Source organism: Calonectris borealis, chromosome 1 (assembly GCF_964195595.1).
Source record: "Calonectris borealis chromosome 1, bCalBor7.hap1.2, whole genome shotgun sequence".
Classification (NCBI taxonomy): Eukaryota; Metazoa; Chordata; class Aves; order Procellariiformes; family Procellariidae; genus Calonectris; species Calonectris borealis.
In genome coordinates, this window is record NC_134312.1 from 44,287,511 (window position 1) to 44,314,180 (window position 26,670).

The following is a 26,670-nucleotide window of genomic DNA, read 5'->3' on the forward strand; positions in this document are numbered from 1 at the left end:
CTGGCTGATATTGCAGTTCTTAGCTCTTTAGCATTTCTTCTACAAGAGCCGACAGTGTTTCAGAGAGATGACACTCTCTCTCTTTGGAGACAGCCAGCTGCCACTATATTTTCTTCTCTCCCAATGGTGTATTTTGGCAGTAGATTTCCTTTGCAGCTGTGACTACAATTTGCATTTGGAGAGTATTGGTTTAGAAAGAGAAGGTATTTAACAGAGCTAACAATTATTGTTTTCAAATGGTTGGAAAGGTGATGAAAATTCCAGTCAGTGCTTGTGCTTGTGGATTAAAAACAAATATCACTCGTTGCCATAAATGCTGCTTCTCTCTCCTACTGTGGCTGAAACACAGATGCCGCATTAGCCTAGGTTTCGATAGGAAGGGACTTTCGGTCCCTTACTTCTCAACCTGGCTCCAGGTTTGTTGAACTCTTCAAGGAAAGCCGGACTGCGTGTGTGTAGGACAAGGAAGCTGTACTTGTTCCTAACTTCCAAGGAGATGCCTTGGCTTTTTGTTCTTTAGGTGCTCTGTGAACCTAAAACTGTTGGTATTGTAAAGGGCAGAAGACAAGAAAAAAGTGCTACTTAGTGTGTGTTAAAAGAATTAGATAATACACTTTTCCCTTTACAGAAAAAGTCTTTTTTGTCTAGGTTTAAACAATTTTAAATTAACCTATTTGGTTTTTAGCAGCAAAAATATGAACAGAATGCAGTTATGTTGTTTCAAGCTTTTACCTCTTTTTTTGCTAGCAATTAGTAATAAACAAACAAGAATTATGGGCTTATAATTAAAGGTTTAGTATTTGCTGCTTGGTTTAAAATGACCTTGAAGTGGTATTCTTCTTTTCATCTTTCTTTTCTCTTTGCTAATGTACATTCCAGCAGGACTAATTTCCTTTTTTTTAACTCCAAGGGCTTTGTTGAAGTGAAGGCAAAACTTTGACTTTCGTCTCTTCATATTTATGATAATCTTTTTCTTGTCACATTCTTAACATTTTACTGCATCCACTTTCATTCCATTGTGAATGTCCCTTGTGCTCTAAGTCCAATTTTCTGCTTTTACTTTACAGTGCTTAAACTATCCATTCTATTCTGCTCTGTTTTCATCAAGAACCAGCCCTTAGCAACTAGATAACAGCCTGATACTGAAGATTTCTTCTTTTCACACACTATAATACATCTTTTCTCTTCCAAAGAGATTTCTGGAGCTCATCAAATGCTCGTGCTACAGAACAATGCATCCGTGAGCTTTCTCTCAAATACCTTTTCCCTTCACAGAACTTTGAAATGCTAACTTATTTATTACTCTCTTCTAAAGAGAAAGCAAACAATTTCATCAATCATGTTTAGTCCTTTTGTGCTCCCTTTTTATAATGTAGGTGTAATCTCTGGAAAGCTCCTGGCTGTAAGTTTTTTAGAGAAAGCCAAGGATTTCTCTACATTCATTACGGAGGACCAAGCTCTTGCAAGTAGTGCTGCCATGAGCTGTCCTGTGTTTACATGCTTTCATGAAGACAAAACGCCCATGCCACAGAGCAGAAACACATGTACTAAAAGGGTCTTCAAGGTCATGCTACCCTCCCTACATCCTGCTTGTGCTTTGACTCAGTATTCTCATCCTTTTCCAGAGCAATACAGTTTGATTTACAGATTGCAGAGGGCAAAAAACAGCTACCAGAGCCTGGAAATGAAGTTAAAATTATCACTTGTCTGTCCTGGCCACTTCCTCCTCTTGAGCACATGGAGTAGCAGAGAGCATGAACCTCTGCCTTATGTCATCCTCCTTGCTGGCCAAGTTTACCAGCCAAGCAGTGGTAGCACACGACCTTGGAGGATGTGTATCGTTAGTGCTGCAAGTCCGCTATGCCACACAGTGCTCAGCAGTCCACAGATAATAGTAAAAATCATACTGGTTTCAGCTAAAAGTTTGATAAAGATGCATAGTTGTACACCAGCTATGGTGACCTAAAAAAGTGGGAACTGAATGCATAACTAATTGTCTTTGTTCTGTGCTCTGTAACAACAGATAATCTTATTTTCCTATGCACATATGATCAGTAAGTTTTTTGGTTTAATTTTCAAATGGATAATGGTTATAGGTTAGGGTTTGTGACCAATAAATGGTTATAATGCCATAGCTGTATATAGAGCTTCACAATAAACAAAATAAGGGAGAGAAAAGAAAACTGAACAAACAAACAAAAAAAGCATTATCACATTGAAGCATTCAATTAGATAACATGATCATCGAAGAAAATAAGATCTGAAACAGAACAGATTTTTTAAAATTGTATCAATAAGATGTCTATACAAAGTAGAACTCTTAGGTTCTCTCATTCATTTGCTCACTTAAAACTGTTGTTTTTCTGCATGAATGTTAATTGTATAGCGCTTAGTGTACACGCAGCCCTTCTGATGTCCCAGCTGGACAATTAGCTCAATCAGCTAGATCTACAGGAAAACTTAGGGTATGTAACAATGTGCTCTAAGGTGTTTAGTTGCTAGAGATCTAACTGCGCTAGCAGTACCTGCTGCACTGGGTTAAAAAACAACATTCCGGTAACCATCCTGTAACCAATGAGGTGTTCAGAGCTGTCTAAGTTTAATTACCAGTAGGTTAAGTAAAATTTGCTCAAGTTTCTATCCAGATACTTGAAAAACTGAATTATCCTACTTACAGGCTTTTGATGAACAACACTTTCCCCCCAACAAGCACTGAGTCCATGGTTTAAAACAAAGAGCATTGTGCTGGGCAGAAGGAAGAAGCGCTCAGAACAAAATTGGGAAAGCCAGCAATAGCAATAAATCAGCCATGCCTATTAAGTAGGATTTCTATCTCCCCAGGTTGTTTTGGCAATAGTGCTAACCTTAGTTGCCCTCCTGCAGCAGTAAGTGGCTAATGAGGCAGAATGGTCTATCAATCACTGCCTCAGTCAGAATGCTACTGCAGACTGTTGTCCAAATTTAGGGTAGATCCATCCCTCAGTCTAAAAGGGCATGATGCTCTGGGACTTTACCTGCCATCCTAGATGAGGCACTCAGGAGGACTGCTTTCAGAATTCAGCCCGGGCATCTCAGCTGGCCTCAGTCCACCAAGTTTCTTTCAAAGCTGTGCTGAACTGCCAGATGGAAGTGGGGAATATTCATGACCCAGAAGGGTCATACCATCAGACAGAGTCACCAGACTGCTTTTGTCATCCTGTTTGTACGAGCAGAGCAAATCCAGATTGTGGATTTGATTAGAGGATCCCTGATGCTGTGCATGTAAATACCCCTACTCTCTACAACCTTGGGCTGTATCATAGCTTTAGACCAAGCTTCCTATATAATATCCGGAAGATGTGAGTACCTCAAAATGGGTTGCTCAGCAGCCAGCATGCTGGGTGAGAAGCTGCCTAATCAGCAGGGTATGCTAAAAAAAGGAGTGACTCATAAACCCTGCTCCTCCTCTGAACTGTCTCCAGCACCTTCTTCAAGGTGATGTTTGTGTCCTCTCCTGAAGGCGGACATGCAAGTCCTTTTTTTCAAAAGCTGAACAGCAATGACTCTTCTCTTTCAGAGAAGCTCAAGTGAATGGAGGCAGCAATATTGTTGTATGCAAAATTCAGCGATGGGAGAACTCACTCAATGAAGGTAACCTTAGGCCACAGTCTGTCATCTATCCAAAGGAATTCAAAGATATGTCATGTAAGATTTCTCTGGTCTAGAGAAGAGGTGGGAACGTGGCCGCACCAAACATTTCTGTGTGCAAAAAACCTGAAAGTTTTAAATTTATGAAAATCTCTGGATTACCATTCAGTCGTCAACTTTATTTAAACAAAAAATATCCAAGTAGGTTTTTTTTTCCTTTTGTTTTGTTGCTTCCTCATCTTTATTGTGAAGTTGTTTTCTCTGGTATTGCTCACGCGTGAGTTGGATACAACATTCTTGTGAATGGGATCCTTGCTAAATTGTTCATCTACAGAAATAATTGCAGAACAAGAAATAGTTGTACTAGCAGCAGAAAGTAGTGCTTATACTAACACTTTATAAACTGCCTCAGTTTACCTTTATCAGTTGTTAAAATAATTTCAAATATGTATAAGGGCATCTTTTAAAAACATGGCTTTCCAAAACACTGTAGGGAATGCATGATTATTAATCTCAAATTAAGATCTTTTTTTTTCTTTTCAGAAAAATGTTACCAGTTAGGAATTAATTGTCATGTAATTGATTGATAATTTTCCCTCCTGCTGTGTGCGGAAGGCTATTGGATGACGGCATATCATTCTCAACAGGAGGAAAAAGTATCAGTCATTATGGGACAATTAGTTCCAATTTCCACTAGTTTTCTTCCATGTGCTGATAAGATTGCCTTCAAAGTGTAAGTACAATAATTAACCATAAATATCAAATAACTTTTTTTTTAATTTTTAGTTTTAACTTAAAAATCAAATCTAAATGCAGATGCTTCCTGCGCTCTTCTTTCCTGGACTGGTGACATTCATGAAACAGTAATTTTCACATAGTTGCAATTAACAGAACCTGTCACAGTCAATCAGCTTACGTTCATGGTTTTGCAGCATTGTTCCTGATTTCAGTGCTGATATGATATGGCTGAAGAAAATCCAGAAAAATCTTTTTATCAATATCACAATTTATGAAAATGTTGTATTTCCCCACAAGCCCACCATCTGTTTACAAGAAAATTCTTGGACTCAAACTGTCATTGTTTGCTTTATTGACAGTGAAATCATACTACTTGGTTAGTCACCTTATAGCAAGCATAGTAGTATATCGTTAATGCACACGTGGGAGGAATATACCTATTTTATATATATATAGAGAGAGAGATTTGTGTACACACAGGTGATTGATATCTGTGTGATGAACTACTGAGATTTTTTAAAACTAGAATGCATCTACCTGAAAAGTCTGAATCTTTTATCGCACAGAATTTGCAAAGCTTGATCTACAAAATTCACTCAGATGTGAGTATTTTTCCCATTAGTACACTTGGGTGACGCATATTAAAGCTTTAATGCCAAATACCAACTGTTTACATTTTTCTAAAAGCCAGCCATGTAATTTTATCCTAGGATCTGAAAAACTAGCTGAGCTGTTTCCTTCTCCCACCTACCACCAAGTAACGCAGCCCAAATTTCATGTACTGGGCTACAAGAATATAGTCCCATGCCTTCAGCTGTAACCGTGTAATCTGCAGTCGGTTCTCAAAGATACAATCAACTGTCTTTGAAATTTAGTTTATAATTGCATTCATGATGCAGAGGAGGAATACAATCTCATTGTGTTCTCCTTGTTTTCTTAGCTTTTTGATACTGCAGATGTTACAGGGAGAAAAACACTTGATGGTGAAGCTGGAATGTGGTACTCGTTAAATTCAGCGTATATGACTGAATATACATAGGGAGCAGAACTTTTTGAGAAAGAAGGTGCCATTTTTATATAGTCACTTGTCAGAGTAGAATCATACTCCGAGGTGCCAATTACTTCACAACCTATGTCCAAGACTCAACTAATCTGTGAGGTAGCACTGAATTGCACATCTCAGCTCCCCATATTTGGTTCCTTAGTGCACATACCATCCTGCTTGCTACTAATTAATTTTACTAACCCCATGGTTACTAAGTGCAGAAATTGGGACATGTAGGAAATCTCAATAGAAGGAAAATTCAAAGGGGAAATAGTGAATTTAGAGCTATGACCTACAGATACCAAAACAAGAATATTAATAGTGTTTCTCCATATTATTTTACAATTTATGTTGTGTTGTTCCATATGAATTTTACCACGTCATAGTTAATCTCTATGGCACTTTACTAGTTTAAAGGCTTTATTAGAGTCATTGATTGGACAGGAGCCAATTATGTGACTATAAATTGATTTTATGCAATGTACACAACAAGGAATTTATTGATATAAAGGGCTTCATTATTTGTAGGATTACTCTAAAATGATTTTGGAACAGCAAGAATTCTCTGTGGACTGTATTAGAATTTCATGCTTAAATGCAGTTGAACACTAATTTTTATATGAATTCTTTTGTCTTACACTGCTGTATAAAGGAAGTCTGGAAGTAAATACCAGGGGAGTAGAAATGCAGATTACAGCTTCAGGAAACAAGATGCAAGCGTGAAAGATGACAGAATGATCATGTGGGAGGAAATTACTGTAGTTTCTTTCTTTCCCTTATTCCTATTCATAGCTAGTTATTATCAAGGACCTCAGTCATTTTGAAGCAGCATTTGCAATAGTAAAGGAAGACAGAGGGGTTAAATTATACATATTCTGACGCTTTGACAGGTTTGGTAATATCACTGCTGCTGAAACATGGCAACAATGTCAACAGCCAGAGAGACAGGGCTGTCTCTAGCCCCATTACCTCTAAAAATCAAAAGAAATACATGACTAAGAAATTTCCTATACTTAGGGGAGATAAGAGTTTTCAGAACATGGTGAGGGACCCAGGCATTTATATAGTGAATCTATGCAAAGGACTCGCCACTCTTGAGTTGCTGCAGTGCTCCTTGCTCTTGATTTTTATGTTTCTCTATAAGCTGCTGTGACTCCTCTGGCTCCCATGTGCTCTTGTGCATTGCAGGAGTGGAAGTCTGAAGTGCGGTCAGAAAATTATGGCTTTTAGCTGGGAAGAAAATAGTGTTGGCTTCACTGTTCTCTTTTAAATTAACAGCGGTCTTATCAACAGCTTAAGGAGTGAGTCTGAAAATATAATTTTGCATAGCTTGGTACTGCGAAATATACAGTGATTAGCTGTTCATAGATTACTTATCAGACTGAGGTTCTTTCTGAAAATACGAGGCAAAGTTTCGCTTGCACAGACTCTGCAGCATAAGATATTTCGGAGCCCTGTATGTTGAACAGTTCTGCCGTATTTAATAATGGGTGACCAGGAAGCTGAAAGAGAAACATGTAGATTGTGCCATGGACTGAGGAATTTGTCTTTCTCCAATGTTCACAGTGTCCATATCCCTCCCAAAATATTTAGATGGTTTGCTGTCCACTGAGCAGGTAATTTTGTGTGACATTGTATGGTTAGCTTTGAAACATGCTTAGAGATGAAATCGTACACTGTAATGATTTCAATTAAATAAAATGTGTTTATCGTGACAGAGAACTGTGAACTATTCTATGCTTATCCTACATACATTCTATGTTTATTAGATATCCAGTGAATTTAAAAACTGAAATAGGTTAAGAAGAGTACAGAAAGATTTGGATATTATTTGGATATAACTCATATTCAGATAATAGGTTTTCAGTGTGAATATTAGACTGGATCTTACAATGACTTTTCCAATGCTTATTATTGTTGCTTTGTCTGACTATTAGAGAAGGACCCAGATGAAATTCGTATCTATGTACACAAAACTTCTGGATAGCTACACTGCCAGAAGCACTTGAAATAGGAACTAAATGGATGTCTCAGGAGAGAAACAAAACATGTTTGAACCTACTAAAAAAAAAAAAAGATTATTTTGGATTTGTCCATCAAGTTAGTTTCTTTCAGCCGTTTTTCTAAAAATATTTGTTCCTCTTTTAAGTCTGGAGACTGATACTGAGCTCATGTCTAATAATGGGAAGATTTGTTGCCTGGTCCAGGACTGTGCTGTAGATAACTCAGTCAAAGTAGCTGTTGGCTCCCAAAACTAACAGTTTTGAATAACTGTCACAAAATGTTTCTGCCAGGCTCTCCTCTCTGCTACCTTGGAGTTGCAGCGCTTCTGCCTGACTTGGGATGTGACTCCTTTCCTAGCCCCACACTTGCTTAAATTTGGGCTCAGACGTGTCCCCCTCCCTGTATGCGGGGTCCTCATCCCTACTGACTCACCATCTCTTGGGCCTCTTCCTACCTACAACCCCGTGTTCCTCCATCCTGCTCCAGGACCAGTGATACTCCTATGGCAGGACACACTGGCATAGTCATTCCTAAAACTGAGCAATAAAGTACCCGTGGGCTTTTGGGGAGAAATTTAGGTGCGTGATCTTGTTTGTCCAGTCAAGCCAATGAAACTATTGATGTGGTACTAGTAGCAATTAGGAAAACGGTTTTAAAGCCCTAATGTACAACTCGGATCTAGAAAGCGTCAGCTGATTTGATGTTTCACATATGGCAGCAGGAGAAATGTCTCTCCCCCACTAAAAGAGGCACCGGGGTGATTCTGTGGGGTTTTGCTCAGACATTTCTTGTGCATCAGTAGCAGCACAGACAGGACACCTGAATTCCCCCACCAGCGTTCTTCAGAACTTTTTTCCCCATGAAATGTTGGGCCTTTCATGTACCTTCTCTAAAGCAGTACTAAATCTGGATTGCATTGTAAGCCTTTGTGGTAGTGGTGAAAAGGCTGTTTTGGTATGACATCTTTACCGTGACCTTCCTTTCTTCTGAAAATGTAGTTACAGACCCATCTTTATAAAAAGCCAAGAAAGTCTCTTTTCTGAGTTTGTCTTTTAAAATAAATGTCCATTACTGAAGCCAGAAAGCTAGCGCATTTCATTAATAAGAAGATGAATGAGTAAAAAATATATTATTAACATCCCAGAATACTTAAATCTAAGAAGAGATCGTTTATTGTAGATATCTTTAGACATTCTGGTAATGTTCCCATCTCCTTAATGATGAATTAATTTCATTAAAAAGAGTCTAATGGAATAGGGTAAATTTTCAATGTGGTGTCAAACCATTCTCTGGTAACACTGCATACTTACCCTGGACATATCAGCACTGAAAGCTCGTAGTTTCTTTCTCTTTCAGTGCACAGGAGCTGTAAACAAAAATGACAGAGGAACACAACTGATGTTAACAGGATTTTTTTTCTTTCTTGGATAAGTTCTGTGATTACGTTCCAAGCTGGATGTAACTGCTGTGGTGAGCATGTTTGGGATGCTGAAAAGATAAGCTGTCCAGAAAACACCATTTAACGATATAGTTCCCAATTTACTACTTTGCATGGTTATTGAGGTACAGTGACCAAGTCTACTACAGTTACAGCATTAAACATTGAAAGAATGGTGGCAGTTACTTCTGAAAACTTATACAGTTACTCATAGTAACACTATATCTGTATGTTTTTAATAATTTCATTGATTTTAATTTTTAGTATGGCAGAAATTTGAGAGGCAGCAAGGTTGCTCCTTGCTTTTCTTTCCAGAAAATTTCTCGTTGGGAGGGAATGATTTGGTCAGCGTGGGATGTCTGACCTATTTGCTGTCTCACTCCACCCAGTTTGTATTCAGCAGATAAGAGGAGGAATGAGCAAAATTAAATTGTCTGAAATCCACCATGCAGAAGCAATGTCACCCATTTTATTTTCATGGGATTAAGTATTCACTAAGTCCTTCAGCAGCTTCTGTGGTATACCTGCTTTAATTTAACCACACAGAAACCATACAAATTCACTTTGTTGCCCTTTAGACCTTTTTTTTTTCTTTTTTTTTTGGAGGTGTTTTTTGGTTTTTTTTTTGTAATTCTATCATAAACCTCCCCATGATTTGCCAGAAGATGATGCACTACTCTGAATTTTGCTCTCATTCTAAATCCTGGAAGTCCCCCTTTGATGTGAATCACTGTGAACATCCCACGTCTCTCATTAATTTTCTCACTATTCAGTTTATTTGTCAGAAACAATTTAAAACAAGTAAAATTTTCCCATGGGATTAGTCCCCCCACACCTTACTTTGGATATGCCTGAATGTTTGCAAAGACAGGCTGTTGCTCCTGGAACACATTCTTTCAGCTTTCAGGTTTCCAGAGGCTACTCCATGCTCCATAATCAGCCATGTCTGAACTCTTACTCCTCTTCTTTACTCCTCTCTTAAAAGTAGTTGCTATTTTACTACTCTCTTAAGAGGTGCATTCCAACGGGACTCTCACCATCAGGATCCATACCAGCATACCAAGGCAGTCAGCCAATACTTTGTACCTTCGTAAGGAAATCTCTTGCTTCTTGTGAATCTCCAGAGTGCATTTCTATATTATTCAGATGCTTCCTTTTCAGAGAAAATGATGTAGAAATTATGTAGAAGTTTGAGCTGATATTAATTTTTGTCAGAATTTTTCTTGCATGGGGAACAGTAAAGTTCCTCAAGGGTTCAAATCATCATCTCTGGATTTTCAGTCAACACTTGACTACTTCTGTATAGAGACGACAAGCATTACTTTGAAGCATTCCACGTATTTGTTGTTTTGTTTTACGTCTGTCTTATAATTATTATATGGCACTAGTATGGATGGGCAGTGGTACACCAAAGAATGGGCATACAGTGAATACAGTCTATGCTGTGTTTTATAGAAGCACGTAAATGCTTTTATTTATGACTACAAATGTACTCTTACTTATGACTGCATGTTGCACATGCAACGTGTAATGTTTCATACCTAGCACTATCATCGTTGTAGTGAACGCTGAACTGGAAATCATAATTGAATTCTATGACATTTCATTTTTTAACCTATAAGAAATTTTTGCTTGCAACTGCCATTTCATAAATGGCAGATAATCTGCTAGTATTTTGTAGATCTTTACCTTCAGCGATGCACTGCAGCATTAAAGTAACCCCTTTTTTTGTAAAAAGCCAATTTAAACCTAATTATCCAGTACTCTGCAGTCTCTTATAATACCACAGTGTTTATACCATTATTGTGGAAAGCTGCAGCATTACAATAATAGCAGCCATCAGATGTTACCTCTATAAGCAAGTGGGCATGTGCTCTTCAGAAAATTCTTTACTGCAGAAAGATTTTTCTGAGACAAGATTCTTTTTCAGCCCCTTCACACCTATTTAAAATATCAGGACAGTGTCATCGGCGTGTAAAGGTCGAAGGCTCTGTAGCAAGTCTCAAAGCATTTGTGCATGCCTCATTAGATGTAGTGACCTCTAACTGCACTAGGACTCTGCCGAGGATTGTTCCTGGAGATCAGAGGAATACTCTGTTTTGTTATTTTTTCCTTCTTTTAAATAAATGAAAGTGTAACGCTTCCAATTTGTTCTCCTAATATATTTTCAAAATATAACTCCAAAACTGGAAGCAAATAAATTACATTTGCCTTATTTTTTAATTAGCTGAAAGTCATCACTGCAAATTGTATCTTCCATTACAAAATAAAATAGTCAACTGCCAGGCCTGAAATAATTAAGCAATATATTATAATTAAGCAATTTAATTTTGATTTAATTATGATATATCACACAACTTTCCTTCTGATTTAAGTGACATTCATTGACAAAACGCTATAATATAAAACAGCACTAATGTTTACGGCTGATGGCTCTGCATGTTTTGCTTCATAGTATTTGGCATCCATCAGAGCATATGGAAAAAGTCTTCTAGTCTGGAATAGCTGGCACATTATTTCATACTACACAAATTATGCACTACATGTTTTTCCCTATTGTTATTTTGGGAAGCAAGTGGGGAAATCTTCACAGACATCGGATTTGAGCCAAAGTTCATGGATATTAACTGGAATCTTTCCATCGACTTCGGTCTGCTTTAGATAGTGAACTGCTCCCGTGTTGTTACAGGCAAATAGATAAGACTGCGTGCTTATGAAATATTTATGGAGCTGTATCATATACATATTCTGTGTCAACATCAACATGATTTTATATTAGGCTAGAGACTGTGAGGGCAAAGGCAGAAGCGATGGGCAGGCAGGGAATACTGCTTCATTCAGTGCTGCATCAATAAAATTGCTGCAAAATATCCACCAAATTGCTTCTTCAGAACAAGGCCAACCCCCTATTTAGTTAAAATCTTTTTCATCGGATGACAGTATTGGAGAATGGCTTCTCTTCCAGACTACACTGGCGTGCAAACCCCTGTTTAATGACAAGAATGATGAGGGCGATTTCAAAAGGTTCATTCTGCCTGCAGTCAGGTCTGCGCCTGCAGGTCTTCATGGCTGCGGGCTCGTAGAAGTAAAGTTGAAGGACGAAAAGCCAATCCTCATCTTGATTTAGTGATGTGAGCACTTTCAGCAACATCCATGAAAACAGTCACGTAAGGCAGGAAAGCTCATGATTCATCATATTGCATGCAGTCAGATGCTCCTATGCCCCTTTAATTTTGATCTGTTGCGTTTTTTCCTATGGTGATGTTTACATTTCTCAGCAAAAGGTCAAAGGCCAAATGTCTTTTGGGGCTGAGAGCAATTGTACACTCAGAGCAATAATGAATGTTTGTTATCTCTCAAACCCTTTCTCCCTCTGATTTTCTGAAGAAAAACAGAATGATTATTCAGATCAGTGATATTTAGGATGCGGCAGAAAATCAGAACAATGTGTTCAAAACCGATATAAACATTTCAGCCAACCTTCTTGTGATATTGAAATTGCTTTGTGCATCTCATTTCACCTTCACCCCACTGGCTCAAAATTCTTTGCTTTGTAATGTATGCTCAAGTAAAGCTTTTGCAAAATGCCTGTTAAACAACATGGAATTAAAAATATGCTGATGTGGGATTATGTTTGTGACAGCTTCTCAGATATTTCAATATGGCTGCATTTAGGTACCCTACAGATGTCGTAGCTTCATGAATACACCAGTGAGATATCTGAATAATTCAAGAGAATATTGTCAGTAGCAAATGTCACATGAAATAACTGGAAAGAAAATTGCCTTCAAAAACTGAAGATAAAAATGGATGCAAATCAATTTCTGTTTAATATACAACTTGCTTAAATAGGAAACAATAGGTTATTACTTTGACAGGAAATATTGAAGTGTTTTTATTATATCCTTATCACTTCGTTCATTTTATATAGAAACTTTGGCTATGATCCACACCTCTGTAACTCTCATAGAAAAATAATTCTGTAAATACACTGTGAAATTTGCACGTAGGGAGCAGTTATTACCCAATTTGCTTATACTTTCAAAACTGAAGAGCAAAACATAAATCTACATCAGCGTTTTACAAGAATTTTGAGGTTTCAAATTCAGCAGTTCAAAATGCAACACCATTGGAGAAGAACTCTAAGCAGTAAAATGATTCTGGCTGAAATTAACCCTGCAAAAGACTTTTCTGTCTTGTCTAATAAATATTTTATGAAGAACATGAAGCAATATGCTGATGCAGTCATATTTACTCAGTAAGCATGAGCACCAAGTTATATTCTGCCTATTTAGTCTTTTATTGATGAGAGATCCATTTCAATGATTTAAACATTATCTTTTGGTTTTTTTTTGTTGTGTTTTTTTTATTCCAGCAGCTTACCCAGGGGTTAAAATGGTGAGTGAAAGTCATCATGAGGCCCTGGCAGCACCGCCAGCTACCACAGTAGCAGCAGCCCCTCCAAGTAATGTCACCGAGCCAGCCAGTCCCGGAGGAGGGGGAGGAAAAGAAGATGCATTTTCTAAGTTAAAAGAGAAGTTCATGAATGAACTGAACAAAATTCCACGTAAGTAAAACTTTATTGATTAAAAAGCTTCTGTTGGCAGATTAGATTTAACTTGACATCTTCTTCTTTGTCATTTATTGAGACAGCATAATAAATGTTTTCTAGTCAAAACTAGAAAAATCAGAAGATAAGCCTGGTTTAGTAAGCTCCTCAAAATTAACTTGAGTAGAAAAAATAGGGTCAAACTCATATGTAATTTGATTCTATTCTTGATATGTGAGATTGTCTTGTTAATTTTTACTGATGAATTATTGCTGAATCATCAAAATTGGAACGGCAGAACTTCACAGTGGCCATGGGACCAATAAGCAAAATATTTCCTAACAGTAACACTTAGGGTTTCATGTTTATGACAAATGTGTGTGGGCATATTACCTTAAAGCAAAATTTGGCCAGAACTCATAAATGTTGAGAAAATAAGGAAACTGTATCTTTGGGGATTAGAAAATCTAGAAAAAGTGGGAAAATGGCTTTTTAACAAGGAAATAGCTCTAATACATCAGTGATGTGTGAAGATAGCCATGCTTTTCCCACTCAGTAATTCTGTTAGATCAGCCATTGAACATTGTTCGCATGAGTTCCTGTACCTATGTAGAATACTTTAAAAGTACCAGTGTATATTTCTGTGAAGTCAATAGGGTTAAAGTCAGCAGGGTTCTTTTGGTCTGTGCTAGAAAGTATTGATTCAAAGTTAAGGCCGCAGTTTGTTCACATTCGTAAAAAAAATACAAGCATTAGCTTTTTGCTGTTGTTTATGGTAATACTAGGGTTCTTGAAACTGTTTGGTATGTTTTAGTATGCATACATGGGTATTAAATACACAACTAATTCAACATTGTCCATGTTGTTTCATATAATAAAGAAAAAATCCTTTTTGTTACGGACAGGAAAATTACCTAATGATACAAGCAGATAATTTTGGCACTTTTGTAGGGTGAAGGCTCTGTGTGTTTTAATGGTAGGCATTAGAGAAACATTCAATCTTCAATAATTTTTACTTCAGAAGAATGGGTAAATGTAAAATATTTTCAGGGAAGTATTTTAACATATGAAAGAGTTTTCATTTTTAGAAGGTTATCATTTGTGTAAAGAAATGTTGTGTGACTGATAAAGACAGATAACAAATTAGAATATTAATCGATTTTTTATCTCTGAAATGGATCTTGGCAATCTGGCAGATGCGGTTTTTGCAAAATTGATAGCAAACAGCCTCGCTCTGTCACTCCAAATTCTCACTTGCAAGAATAGAGGTGTTACAGTGGTAAGAAGTCCGTATGTCATTAGTTTGGTAATCTGCACAGTCCAGTGCAGACCATACTGAAATGAAATTGCCTGATGATATCATGGGAAAAACAAAACTACGAGAAGAAAAAAGAAGAGGAAAACAGAAAAGACAAGACATTGAGGGAGAAATGGTGTGCATTTGAAACATGTGTCTTTTAATTTTTATCTCACCATGCTATGTAAATGAGGTAGATGACACTTTTATGTGGATATTCTTTTATTTTTAAACTTCGATTTTAACATATCAAAGGCATCAATGGTTTCCAATATGAGGAACTCTGTAATTGGTAGGTCTAGGAAGAGAGGATAGAGAGGAACTTTGAATGCGCTGCTGCATACTTTTTTAGAACAACAATGAAAACAAGTGGAAAGTCCAATCTGGAGAATCTTTCCAGATTGGACTGAATAAAACTTTTCTTTTTTTTTCTGTCCATGCAAAAAAAAAAAAGAACCTACTATTACATTGTGAAAGTGCTTACTGAGAAAAGTGTACCAGGCCATAAGACAACTATTATTTATTATGAAATACATTATAGTATCTATAAAATGTGGTACCTTATGCTGATAGTGAGACCAAAACATATTGCCCCCATGGCTGAAATCTGGACTCTTATCCAAGGTCATGCAGTAATTTTGTGGTGGAGTGGAGAAATGAATCTGGGGTAGTCACAAATCCCATGCCAATAGTCTGCTCTCCTTCTAGAGGCTGCAGATGTGATTGGATCTTCCCAGCATCTCCATCAAATACTGGGACTGTTTAACATGACATTCTGCTCTGTATATTCTGTATATTTTTTTTTTTTTTAATTTTGCCACTTCAAGAAGGAAGTTGAATGTTCATTGTGCTACAAAGGGCCAAAGGGCTTGTGTGTGTTTTTTTAAAAGTATTTAAATATGAAATAGTACCATTGACACGTTGGAGCATTTTATGTCCCAAATAACTGTAGTGTTCCCCATTTTCCCCAATAACAAATCCTCCATGAATGGACTGTAATTGACAGGTCTATAGGTGTTTCTCACTTATAAACTAACACAAACAGATCACCAAATATGTTTAAGTAGGTTGTCTCCAAAATATTGGGGGCAGGAGGGGAGAGGAGACCTCATTTCCCTATCAGAAGATTGTAGCACTTCCTTACTATTCGTTCGGTTTATGTCAGTAGGGTGTTGTCAGCGAGGTGTTGTTAGCCTATTAAAAAACTGAGGATTTAGTTGTGGTAGAAAAGTTGTCAGACCTTACCTCTTACAGCTGGTTGCAAATTTTTTTGAGAATCTCTCTTAAAACAAAGCAGAATGTAAATTTGTTCCAAGCAAATAGTTTTTATAGTGCCTTTCTGGGAATTTCTTGCTGTGTGAGAGAGAATAAAGATAGTGAACGGGCCCCATTGGGACAGCACAGATCCTTGGGTCTAAGAACACTTCCAAGACCGTGGACTAGGTTTTTCCTCTGGTAGATTGAAACTGAAGACTTGATCCTGAGTCTTACACATGGCAGAGGAATGCTATAGTCATCAAGTTGTCTAATCTTTGCAGATCAGTGACAAGCCTGTTTTCTAGTTTATGTACTTTCTCATTTAAAACTTCCAAAGGTCTCGTGTTCATCCTCACATGACAGGGAAGGCTTTGAAAGCTCAGTCGTTACTGTGAGAGGGATTTTTTTTTTCCAGTGCTCTGTTGTCTATGTGCAAGAGAGGAATAATTGAATGTTTTAGTTGCCTCTGCCTAAGATGTCTGCAGATGGAAAATAAGCTATTGTGATTTAATGGATGTATAATAGAATAGAATGTATCCATACTGTGGAAAAGCTCACCTGCAATCAACTTGGTTTGAGTGGTAAAAAAGCCAAGTTATAGTAGGGGTAATTTATATATAGTCTCCTCTTTCTGTTTTTTTTGTAGAAATTACATAATATCAAGTCATGCTTATATAAAAAACCCCCTTCAAATAGTGGAATACATGTTGACAAAAACAAAGGTACAGCAAACTACACCCAGCTGAATGGGTGTGGCTTTCCGTGTGGCTTATAATAGAACAGTCATCTTTTTAAAATAAAATGTGTTGTAGAACACATAGAAGTCACAAGTTAAATAGTGTAGACATACTTAACTAACTAAAATTATCAGGATTTCCATTAAGATTTCACTTTGCAAAACTACAAGATAAGATCTGTGCAATTTAAATTATACTGATGTTTCCTCGTGTAATGTATGCACCAGAGAAGTCTTATTTTGTCAAAAATGGATGATTTTAATAGAATGAGGAAATAAAAGTTCCAAGAAGAAGAGGGGGCCCATTTGTATTAGTATACATTTATTTCAAGAGCGGTGATGTGTATGTAAACCTAGGTAAAATTTTGATAGATACAAGCAGAAATTCTGTTTTTTTCGTTGATTTGTATCTCTTTAAAGTAGAACATACTCCACATTTTGTGGTAGGAGAGTGTAGGCTTCCAAAAGCACACAAATCATTCAGAATGGCGATGTCCTAACATATATTTTACTCTGGATAAAGCAAGTAGGATCATTTTATTACAGTGAGTCATACAATTAAAGTGCAAGAATCCTGTAAGGTTACCGAGGCATAACTGTGAAGAATTTTTTTCTCCGTTATGTAAATCCCTGCATTTTGGTTGCGAGTGGCTGATTTGCATAATCACAGTACAGTTGTTTTTCCATAACTGCACTGTGTATAAAAGTCACTCTATCTTAATTGGTTCTTATACTTTCTATCCCAATTTATCTTTAATCTGCAGAATTTTTAAGCTGTTTACCAGAAGGAGAGAAAAGGCACCATCTCTGTTTTTACACTTTGCATTTTAAACGTAGTAATTCCAACACCTGAAGAAGGGGGTAAAACAAAGTAGATAAAATGGCACTTACACTTCTGAAAAGAAAATTGCATTAAAAGACTTTATAAGATATATTGATTCTTTCCTTCCTCCCTCTCACTGCTCTTCCATCTGGGCCTTTGTCTACAGGCTAGGAAAATATCTGCCATACATTTACAGTAAACGAGTTCTAGCAAGACTATGGTAATGCAAGACTGCAACAGCTTTTGGGCGGAGGGTTTAAATGTCGAGATATAATACTAACCATACAAAAAAAACCCTTAACATCAATTAGCGTTAGTTTACTTAATAAGCATCTTTGTAAAAGCAAAATGATCTTGATGTGTTTCCTAAGAATACATTCCTGTATGAACAGAAGACCTCGTTCTGCCAGTGAGGTAAATAAACCAGCAAAAATCCAGTAAAATTCCAGCATACATCTGATGAATACTCTGTTAATGCCTCTCATATAATCTTGAATAGCTGTAATACTGAATGCATTGAATCCAGGATACTATCTTCCTCTTTAATAGGAAGTTATTGCATATTCCTAATGTTCTTTGCTGTCTTACATTGTAATTGGATAAAAAGTTACATTTCCATACCAACCTTATTCTGAAATGTTTGGCTGGCTTGCAACTCCACTTGGCCTCTGTAGCTGGTGCTCAAAACCCCTAAATTTGATTCATCGTGTACAACTGACTGATAATCCCCAAACCAGGAGCTCAAAACTGTGTGGTGATTCAGGCTAAAACCCGATGTTCTGTGCAGACTTGTTTCACATTCTGTTTGCAGATATTCAGAGAAAGGTTTATTTACCTCTCCTTGGCTTAGTGAATAACTGTCAAAACAAAATGGGACTGGAGGCTATTGAGGAAACTGTAATAAAAAATGTAAAAATAACTAAGACTGAGGTCTGGGTTAATTCTAAATAATAGCTTAGTAAGCTGAAGTACAGACTTGTAGATATATTTGGGTAAATTGGCAAATAAAATAAGTCTGGATTTATATGTTTAGCCATTTAAGTTAAAGTTTCAGCCTTCAGCAGTCATCCTAAACAGACCTCATAATTTCTTTCTCCCTGCTGGTCTCTGCTTTTCTGCCCTTCTGCCTTTCTTGATTGACCAGCTGAGGTTGTATTAAAAGTTCTTATTACCCTCTATAAATGGCAATAAAGTTAATTTCTTAATTTTTCATTTTTATTTGGCATCAAGATTAGCAAGGAGATATTATTGAATTTTGTCTGTTATTAAAAATTGAGAATTTTATGCATGGGGTCTTTCTGAAACTTAGTTTTTATGGAGCTGCCAGCTTGATCACTTGCAGAAAATAAATTCAGGCTGTTCATTTCACTGCTTCTCCTAATTGTTCCTGGAGTACAAGTGTCACTGGCACAGGGAAGAGAGGGCACGTTCTTTTGTAAGTTCATAAAAAAGAAGCAAAATGCTGATAACAGAATGCTTTCAGATTTCAAAACTGGATTAACAGAGAGAGACAAGACCATAAAATCACAGTAAAGTTCTCAGCAATAGCTATTATTTATATTTCCGTGGCACATACCAGTGTTTGTCATCGCCTAAGATCTTCTTAGGTTAGCTGGAAAAAAATTGAATCTTTGTTTCAGAGACCTTCCTGTCTAAATATAAGGCAAGGCATAGCTGCCTGCCTGCAGGAAGTGAAGACTATGTATGCGTGTGTTCATATACGTATAAAGAGAGATAACGTACGCACGTATATTTGTCAATACAATAAGCAGTGATCTCAGCTTAGGAGCAGTCTGACATTGGCAAACTCTGTTTAAGTACCCTGGCAAAGAGGACTTGTAAGGAGAGATTTAGAAGAGAATAAAGAAAGAAGTTTCTTGACGTTTAGGGAAGTCTGAAGAACACCGCTTGAGAGTGCGGGAAGGCTTAAATTCAAGTCGTCTTGTTTCTCTTCCTATCATCGAATCATTGGCAGTTGCTCATGCCAAGCAAATACATGCAGCTTTACACTGGGAAAGAAACAGCGGAAATCAGAAATAAAGATTTATTTTGGAACACAGAACAAGTACAAGAAAGAGCTATTACAGTACAAAAGTAGAGGGGAAAAAATCATTATTTCTAAATATAGCAATTTAAATGCAAATCTCAGATTACTTTGTTTTCTCCCTGAACCCCCTACTCCCCGACTTCAGTGATTGCATGAGAACTTCAGAACTTTTTTTTTTTTTCATTAAATTAAAGTTTCTAGATCACCTGCTGGTGGGGAAAACGTTGAAAATACTGCCCACACACATCCAGAAGACACAAAAATCATCAGACAAAGAAAAACAATTCAACTTTATTATTTTATAAACTCATAATATGAAAATACCTTCACTATTTTTAGGGGTCCAGCATATTTTGAATGCTTGAAATTAGGAGTCCTGAAAATACAGCTATTAAATCCAAAGTATCTAAATAGATACTGAGGGGTGGAAGAATGGAAGTGAAAAACTCATGAAGCAGAGCGTGGATGAAAATCGTTGTCTGGAAGCAAGAGCACATGGTCTGAGATCCTGCTGAATTACACTCTGCTGATATTTTAATGATTGATTCTGTCATGAAGAAAATTTTTAGAATCCGTGAGTTATTTTCATATGCCTTCTGATAGGATCCCCTTAACATGTCCTGTACTTGAACTTTAGGATCCGTGACAGCTGCCAGTTTGATCTTCATATGGGACTGAGCTAGGACCCTTAGGCTGTTAGAGGTTTGAGCTGCTCTAGCATGTCCCAAAAGTGCTGCTGCAGACCATAGCTTGATACAGCACCAGCAAGGACACATGCTCACCAGGAGGTTACACATCGCCCCCGATCAAAGCAAGCTCAACCCACACATCTGACATACTTAGGTCTGAGAGAGGACCCTACTCCTACTCTGGCCATTATCTTGGCTCCTGGGACAAGCCGAGGAGGAAAGGAGAAATCAGAAGAGCGGAGTCCTACAGCTTGAATCTGAGCACCAGCTGCAGCACCCTCCATGCCCAGCGAGGGGGGAGCCTGTCGCACACTAAACCCATGTCCTCTTCTATAGCATCTTGAGAATGCAGTGTCCCATCTGAAAGGAAATACTGTCTCTTAGCCAGAAGCACCCTGGGAGCGTAACCTCAGTGTCAAAGAGAATTACACATTATTGATTACGTGTGTCTGAAACATCATTGTCAGAAACAGCAGTTGGTTTTGAGTTGTATAATCTGAAAGAAGGGGAAGGAGAAGCAAGTTGTCCTGTAAAATATGTGATGCTGAGAACATTTCAGCTAAATATAAGAAAACAAAAAACCCTGTTCAGGTTAACTTTTACAGCCATGGGGATGAAATTAATCTATAGCAGAAACAGGGGTGAGCACCTACCTTTGGTTTGGTGACAGGGTTTTAACAAGGGGTGCCAGAGTACCCCCAAGGGTCTCCTCTAGCACATCACTGTGATTATTATTTTATATGTTACAACGACTCTGGTAGGTATTTTATTGCACTATAGATATGTCAAGTTGTGCCAGTGCCTTATAAATTGAGTAGAGAATTCAATTTACAAGCAGAAAACTGAACATGGTTGCTGGCTTTCTTTCAGTCCTGCGAATGTATCTTAAAATTTCATTACTTTGTGTGAGGGAAAGTGCACTAAAATTACGTTTACATGCATAAAATAAACACAATCTTTGCTAGTCTTTTTCAAACTTACCTGCAGATGAAGTGTCTACAGAAATTACCCATTATCTGTTATAATTCAGGTTGTAATCTTGCTCTGAAAATGCTCCATAAAGAGACTTCATGGAACGATTGTTCTGAACTTAAAATTGAGAATACATTTAAAGATTGATTCTCAGCAGCATACTGCATAAAAGAAAAAAAGCACTTGGGACTATGGTTAATAGATTTGCCTTTAAAAAGTATGGTATAAATGGGCAATGAAAATATAGGAATTACTGTTAAGATTGATATTCCATCCTTACCTCAGCTACTTGTGCCTAGGCACTGTGGCAAGCTTAGAAGATATTCTCTTGCATTTTTATAAGAACCAAGAGTAGATAATGAAGCCTCTGTTATTCTGTGGCACTGTTGTAAGTTGGCACAGATGAAGAATAGAATGTCATTCTTTGTTGTTGTTATCTATTCTACTTAGAACTGGGTGAGTTTGCTGCTGAGAATTATCCAAACTAAAGTCTTCCCCGAGGGATTATAAATCCCTATAGGTCCATAGCATCCTTTCTTGCATTCCTTTTATCTTTTTAGTCTTGCCTTGTATTTCAAGTGAATCTAGATCTGAAAATCTCTACTTCTTCCAGAACACACAGCCAGTTTGCAAGAGCTGTAGAGGTGGCCTCAAATCTTCAGAAGGATCTTGGTATGGGTAGACTTTGATCTGACTCCACAGAAGGAAGCTGTGCTGCTGAACTTGAATGACTGCCTCATGAAGGCTGAGTTCCAGCTGGCAGCTGAGCTCAGCCATCTGCCTACTCCTGTGCAGGTTTCTGAATCTGAATCTAATCTTAATTATCAACTTCAGCAAGAGCTCCCTAATTTGCTCACAACCCCTATATCATCTGGGGGCATGTTTCAGTACTGTAGCTGGCACTGTTTCCCTATTGCAGCAAGAGCCACCAAAATGAAAGATGAGGTTTGTCCTTTCAGGTGGGAAAGACATTTCAACCCACACCTAAAAAGGAGCTCCAGAAATGTTCAGGGTTTCTTAGCTTAGCTTTTAGGAACCAGCTTCTGGGAGTCAAATTCCTTGGTTAAATGGCAGCTAAATGCCTTGGTTCTCTTCAGAACAATGCAGAAACAGGAGGCCCATGTTCATCCAGAAGGAAAAACTGGAGGGAGGTGTGTCTGAAATGATACCGGTCTCACAAAATTTGATATCTACGAAGAGCCCTAGGTTGGGCCCTTATAACAGGCAGATTCACAGCCTGAAAACACTTTCCCTGGACTTAGAGACCTGATTTCTCTCACTTTGAGAGTGATTGGTTCACTCTCTTCTGTCAATGTACAATCTGATGAAGAACAAGGGAACTCACTGGACCAGAGACCTGGCTGAAGGTCAGCATATGCATTTTGCTGTGAAATGCCTTTGGACAAAATAAGCAAATAACATTGGGTATTTAGGATTCCTTACTCTTAAACAAATGTCCCACACTAGGCTACAGAGTCTGACCCCATGAATCCTGCATTTCTTTCCTAACTGTTCCTGCAGGAAAGGCAGATCCAAGTTAGTTTTCCAGCTTGATCCCTTGATTTCCTTTAGTCTCAGGAAGACCAGGAACTTGGGTATTTTAGGCTGCAGCCTGAATGATATTCCTCAACCTTTGCTGGCAGCTGCCATGTTGTCAGTTTGACACAGTGGAGTAGGGGTGGCAGTTCCAGGAAGAGGAAGGGAGAAGGAGTATCCTAAAGCTCGTGAACTGCCAATAGGATTGAAAGTCATTTCCACATGAGAAGCTTTCTACCCCTAGAGCTGTGTCAGGACCATCCCCAAGTGGGGAGGAAACCTCCAGGACTAGGACAGGCATCAAATTTTTTTTTACTGGAAGCAGTTTGTAGAGAGGCAATACATTCTTCACATAGTCAACAATGATGTTGATAATAATTTTAATACCTTTCTTACAGATATTTTTATGGTCCTTCCTTACAGAGTTCATAGAATTTTCTCTTTTCCTTCTGTGTTATTTCATTTATGTATTTATTAACACTTTTCTCCTAGCCAGAACTCACATGGAAAAACTGGCACATGCAATATACTTGCTAACCCAACATTCAGACTTGTTTCTTCTTTAGGTTTCAAACCTCACTTCTGCTCCAAAGCCAGCTATTTTATCATGTTTTCTAAGACCTCAGTACCCAATTTTCAGCAAACACGTGTTCTAAGCTGGAATATAGCATTTCAGGTGTCAGCCCTGGAGTCAGTTATTTGTTTGTAATATGCTGTGGGTGCAGATTTACTTGCAGCATGGGGAAGGGAAGGAGGACAGAGGAAGATAAGGCAAGCTTACTATTCATAAATTTCAGTCTAGCGTAGCATTTTAGATTACAACTCAGTGATGGTAATCACTTTATAGGAAACTGTTCCAGAATACCAATTTCTAAACTCTCTTGCCTCATGAAATATTTATTGATGAGTTATAAGTCCTAGGACAGCGAGGTGGCCAAGATGACAGAAAATACCAGTGGACAAACAAGAAAGCTTCATGTTACCTGAACTCAGGGCATAACATTAATGATGATGACATAGCATGAAAAAATGTCAAAATTGACTTGACTATTCTGAAACAGCCATGCATTTATTTAACAGTGATTGTATGGTACAAAAATACTTACACGCACTGCTTTTCTTGATATAAATATAGGTATGTAGGAAGAGACAAAATGGAAGAGGGAAACTATTTACAAAAATCTTTTTTCTATTCAGTTAATGCATTAACTGAAGCGTTTAAACTGTGCAATATCCTTGATTTGCAAGAGATCATTTTTGATAGGAACCTACTGACAGCTGGGCTTTGATTCTGTAAAATGCATGGATCTGTCCAACATCACTATTATTTCTCACTGCCACCTAGAATAAGAAAACTAGCTATAATTTTATAATTATGACAAGAAGCATTTTTATTCTGTTGAACTGAATATTTATCCCACTAATTCCTGGTAGGAAAGGAACAGAAAACATATCCTCTTTAAAAACAAACAACCAATCCCCTAAATTGTATCCACGTTAGGTAAAATAATCCCTGATGGCATAGCAACGCTAGCTCAACCCTGCAGTGCAGGATGAATGCAAATTGGTGAACAAGTTTTTTCTTGTTTTCAAGTCTTTTTCTTGACTGACCTGCACCACTCCTCTAAATAACATGAAAGGCAACAGAAGTACATGCTGACTTGATATAGCGATGCAAGTGTAACCTGGGTATGCAGGCTGAGTTCAGGTACTGAAATGTTACACGGCAGATTTTAGAATTTCATAAGGTTTAATCCAGTAAAGTATTTAAATATGTAGTAACCTTTAAGCTCCTGAATAGTGCATCGAATTAAATTTGTTACACACAAGTGGTTTGGAGGATCAGGACTGTAAACACTTACATTTCTAATACATGCTGCAATTTACCTGATGAACTGCTACATTAATTCATATTTTAATGTGAATTAATTTTACTTTAGCTATTGTTATTTTAAAAGTTTGTAACTCTACAAGTGGTGTAATTTTAGAGACATGTACCACACACATGTATAGTGGTAGTAGCAAATTTCTTTTCAGACCTTCATAAATATCAGTGTAATTTTTTTACCTTCCATTTCATTTTAGTAGGCTGCTTGCTGAGAGTTGTACCCTCTTTTGTCACATGGCTTATTATTACAACACACATTTTCATGATTGTTGTCAAAAAAAGACGGCATTTAGGGCAGTTGTTTAGTTTAAATGATCAGTAGAGTGCTACTTTGAGATCATTTGGGATGGGGGGACTGAAATTTTCCAGTGGAAACCATTGGAAGAATGTAATTACCTCACTTGGGATTTGGGCCAACCCTGCAAACATCCAATTTCCACAGAAGTGATTGAGGTTCTTTCCATTTAGTTTAATGAGAGTTGGATGGGGCTGTAAGGCATTACAATCCTTTTGGGAAAATCCCAGGGGATCTTTCATCACCACACAAGCTGAGGACATTGGTTTTATGCTTCCTCCAAAGTACAGCAGCCCTTGCATCAGCGTGTCTCCGCCGCTGTTCCTCAGCATTACTGGCTCAGCGGGAAGCAGGCCGCCACGGTGCCGCTTTCTGTGCCTGAGAGGGGTCCAGGATACTGGCAGATGATGTTGTTTAGCTTTCTTCTGGGTTTAGGTCATCCATGAGCTTTAGTGAATCGTTCAGCTCTTTGGTGGGTGTATCGGAGTGCTGTGGCAATGAGCAAGGAGCGGATGTGATGCCTCACTAATTCCTCCCTCCTTTCAGCTTCGGCGCTGAGAAGCATCTGAAAGTCAGCATCAGACTATCACAGGGTTCAAGACTTTTTGGTGGCTGGACCCCAGCGGTACTTTAATTCTTGCAGACAAAATTATAGGATTGCCTCCAATGCTACTGATAGTTCTCTGTTTGCACAGACTTCTTTAATCTTTCCCCTGGTATCAGGGGGAATTATAAAGTGCTAGGAGCATACATTGTATCAATCATGTATGCTAAGATGGATCACTTTTAATAGATTAACAAGTGCTATAATGCCTCTCTGTTTCAAAGTTCGTTTTGCTTTGGCTGGGTTTTTGTAAGAGGTAAAGGCAAGCTATAATACACTTCCATCAACATAGGACTAAAATAAATTATGCCCATGCTAATAGTTCTAGGTGAGTGTACTTTCTGTCCAGTTCCCAAACTTAATGAGACTATACCCAAATTGTGAGGATGTTGAAATACAGCAGTTTGTTGCTCATTCAGCATTGTCAGAATGAGGGTTGGGAGCTGTTAGGAGACTGAAGTGTCAATGAGGATTCTTGATGTAGCAAAGCAATAGTGATATTCTCTGCTTTCCCACAATATTTTATGGGGCAAGGAAAATAGAGGGGGTTTGCATCAGTATTGTGTTTTTACTGACATTTGGGGAGTGGCGAACTGAGAGCTGTAAAATATCTATGTTCCTGTCCTGATGCTAGGTGAACTTAAAATTACCGTTTCTAAGTTAAAAAAAAAAAAAAAATCAGTGATTCTTTCTCCAAGAAGGTGCAACATTTGCTTCCACCAGACAGATGAGCATTAATGACATTATATATCTTCACAATCTCCATATGAATAGATCTGATGTTCTGAGAATTACTATGTTGACGAGATGTATGGCTTGTAAGCATGAGAGGTCACATCTGTGATCTGAAAGTAAACGATAACCAATTTGTGACTTGAAACTCCAGTTCTTCTCACCGTCTTTCATCTACTGCCTTTCACCTACTCCTTTCCTTACTTTTTCCTGGTTCCCTCATCACACAGCACCTTCTCGTCTCATTTACACTTTCTGCATTTCCAGAAAAAAAACAGTTTTGCCATGCTAAGACTTTCACGGAGAATACGGTTACAGGAGGAAAGAGGAAAGTTAAAGCCTCGGAAATTTTTTTGACATATGGCTGAGAGAGCATAAGGCTCCCTGCCAGTG

The 26,670-nt window shown here is 37.8% G+C and overlaps 1 protein-coding gene across 2 annotated transcripts in view; it reads left to right on the top strand.

Moving 5' to 3' along the window:
- SYT1 (synaptotagmin 1) overlaps positions 1–26,670 on the top strand; it is a 357,183-nt gene that overhangs the window by 213,929 nt on the left and 116,584 nt on the right. For both annotated transcript variants that reach the window (XM_075150488.1, XM_075150480.1), the window contains exon 4: positions 13,228–13,419. In XM_075150488.1, coding sequence (XP_075006589.1) covers positions 13,248–13,419 — 172 coding nt within the window. In that variant the 5' untranslated portion in view covers positions 13,228–13,247. The remainder of the gene's footprint in view (positions 1–13,227; positions 13,420–26,670) is intronic.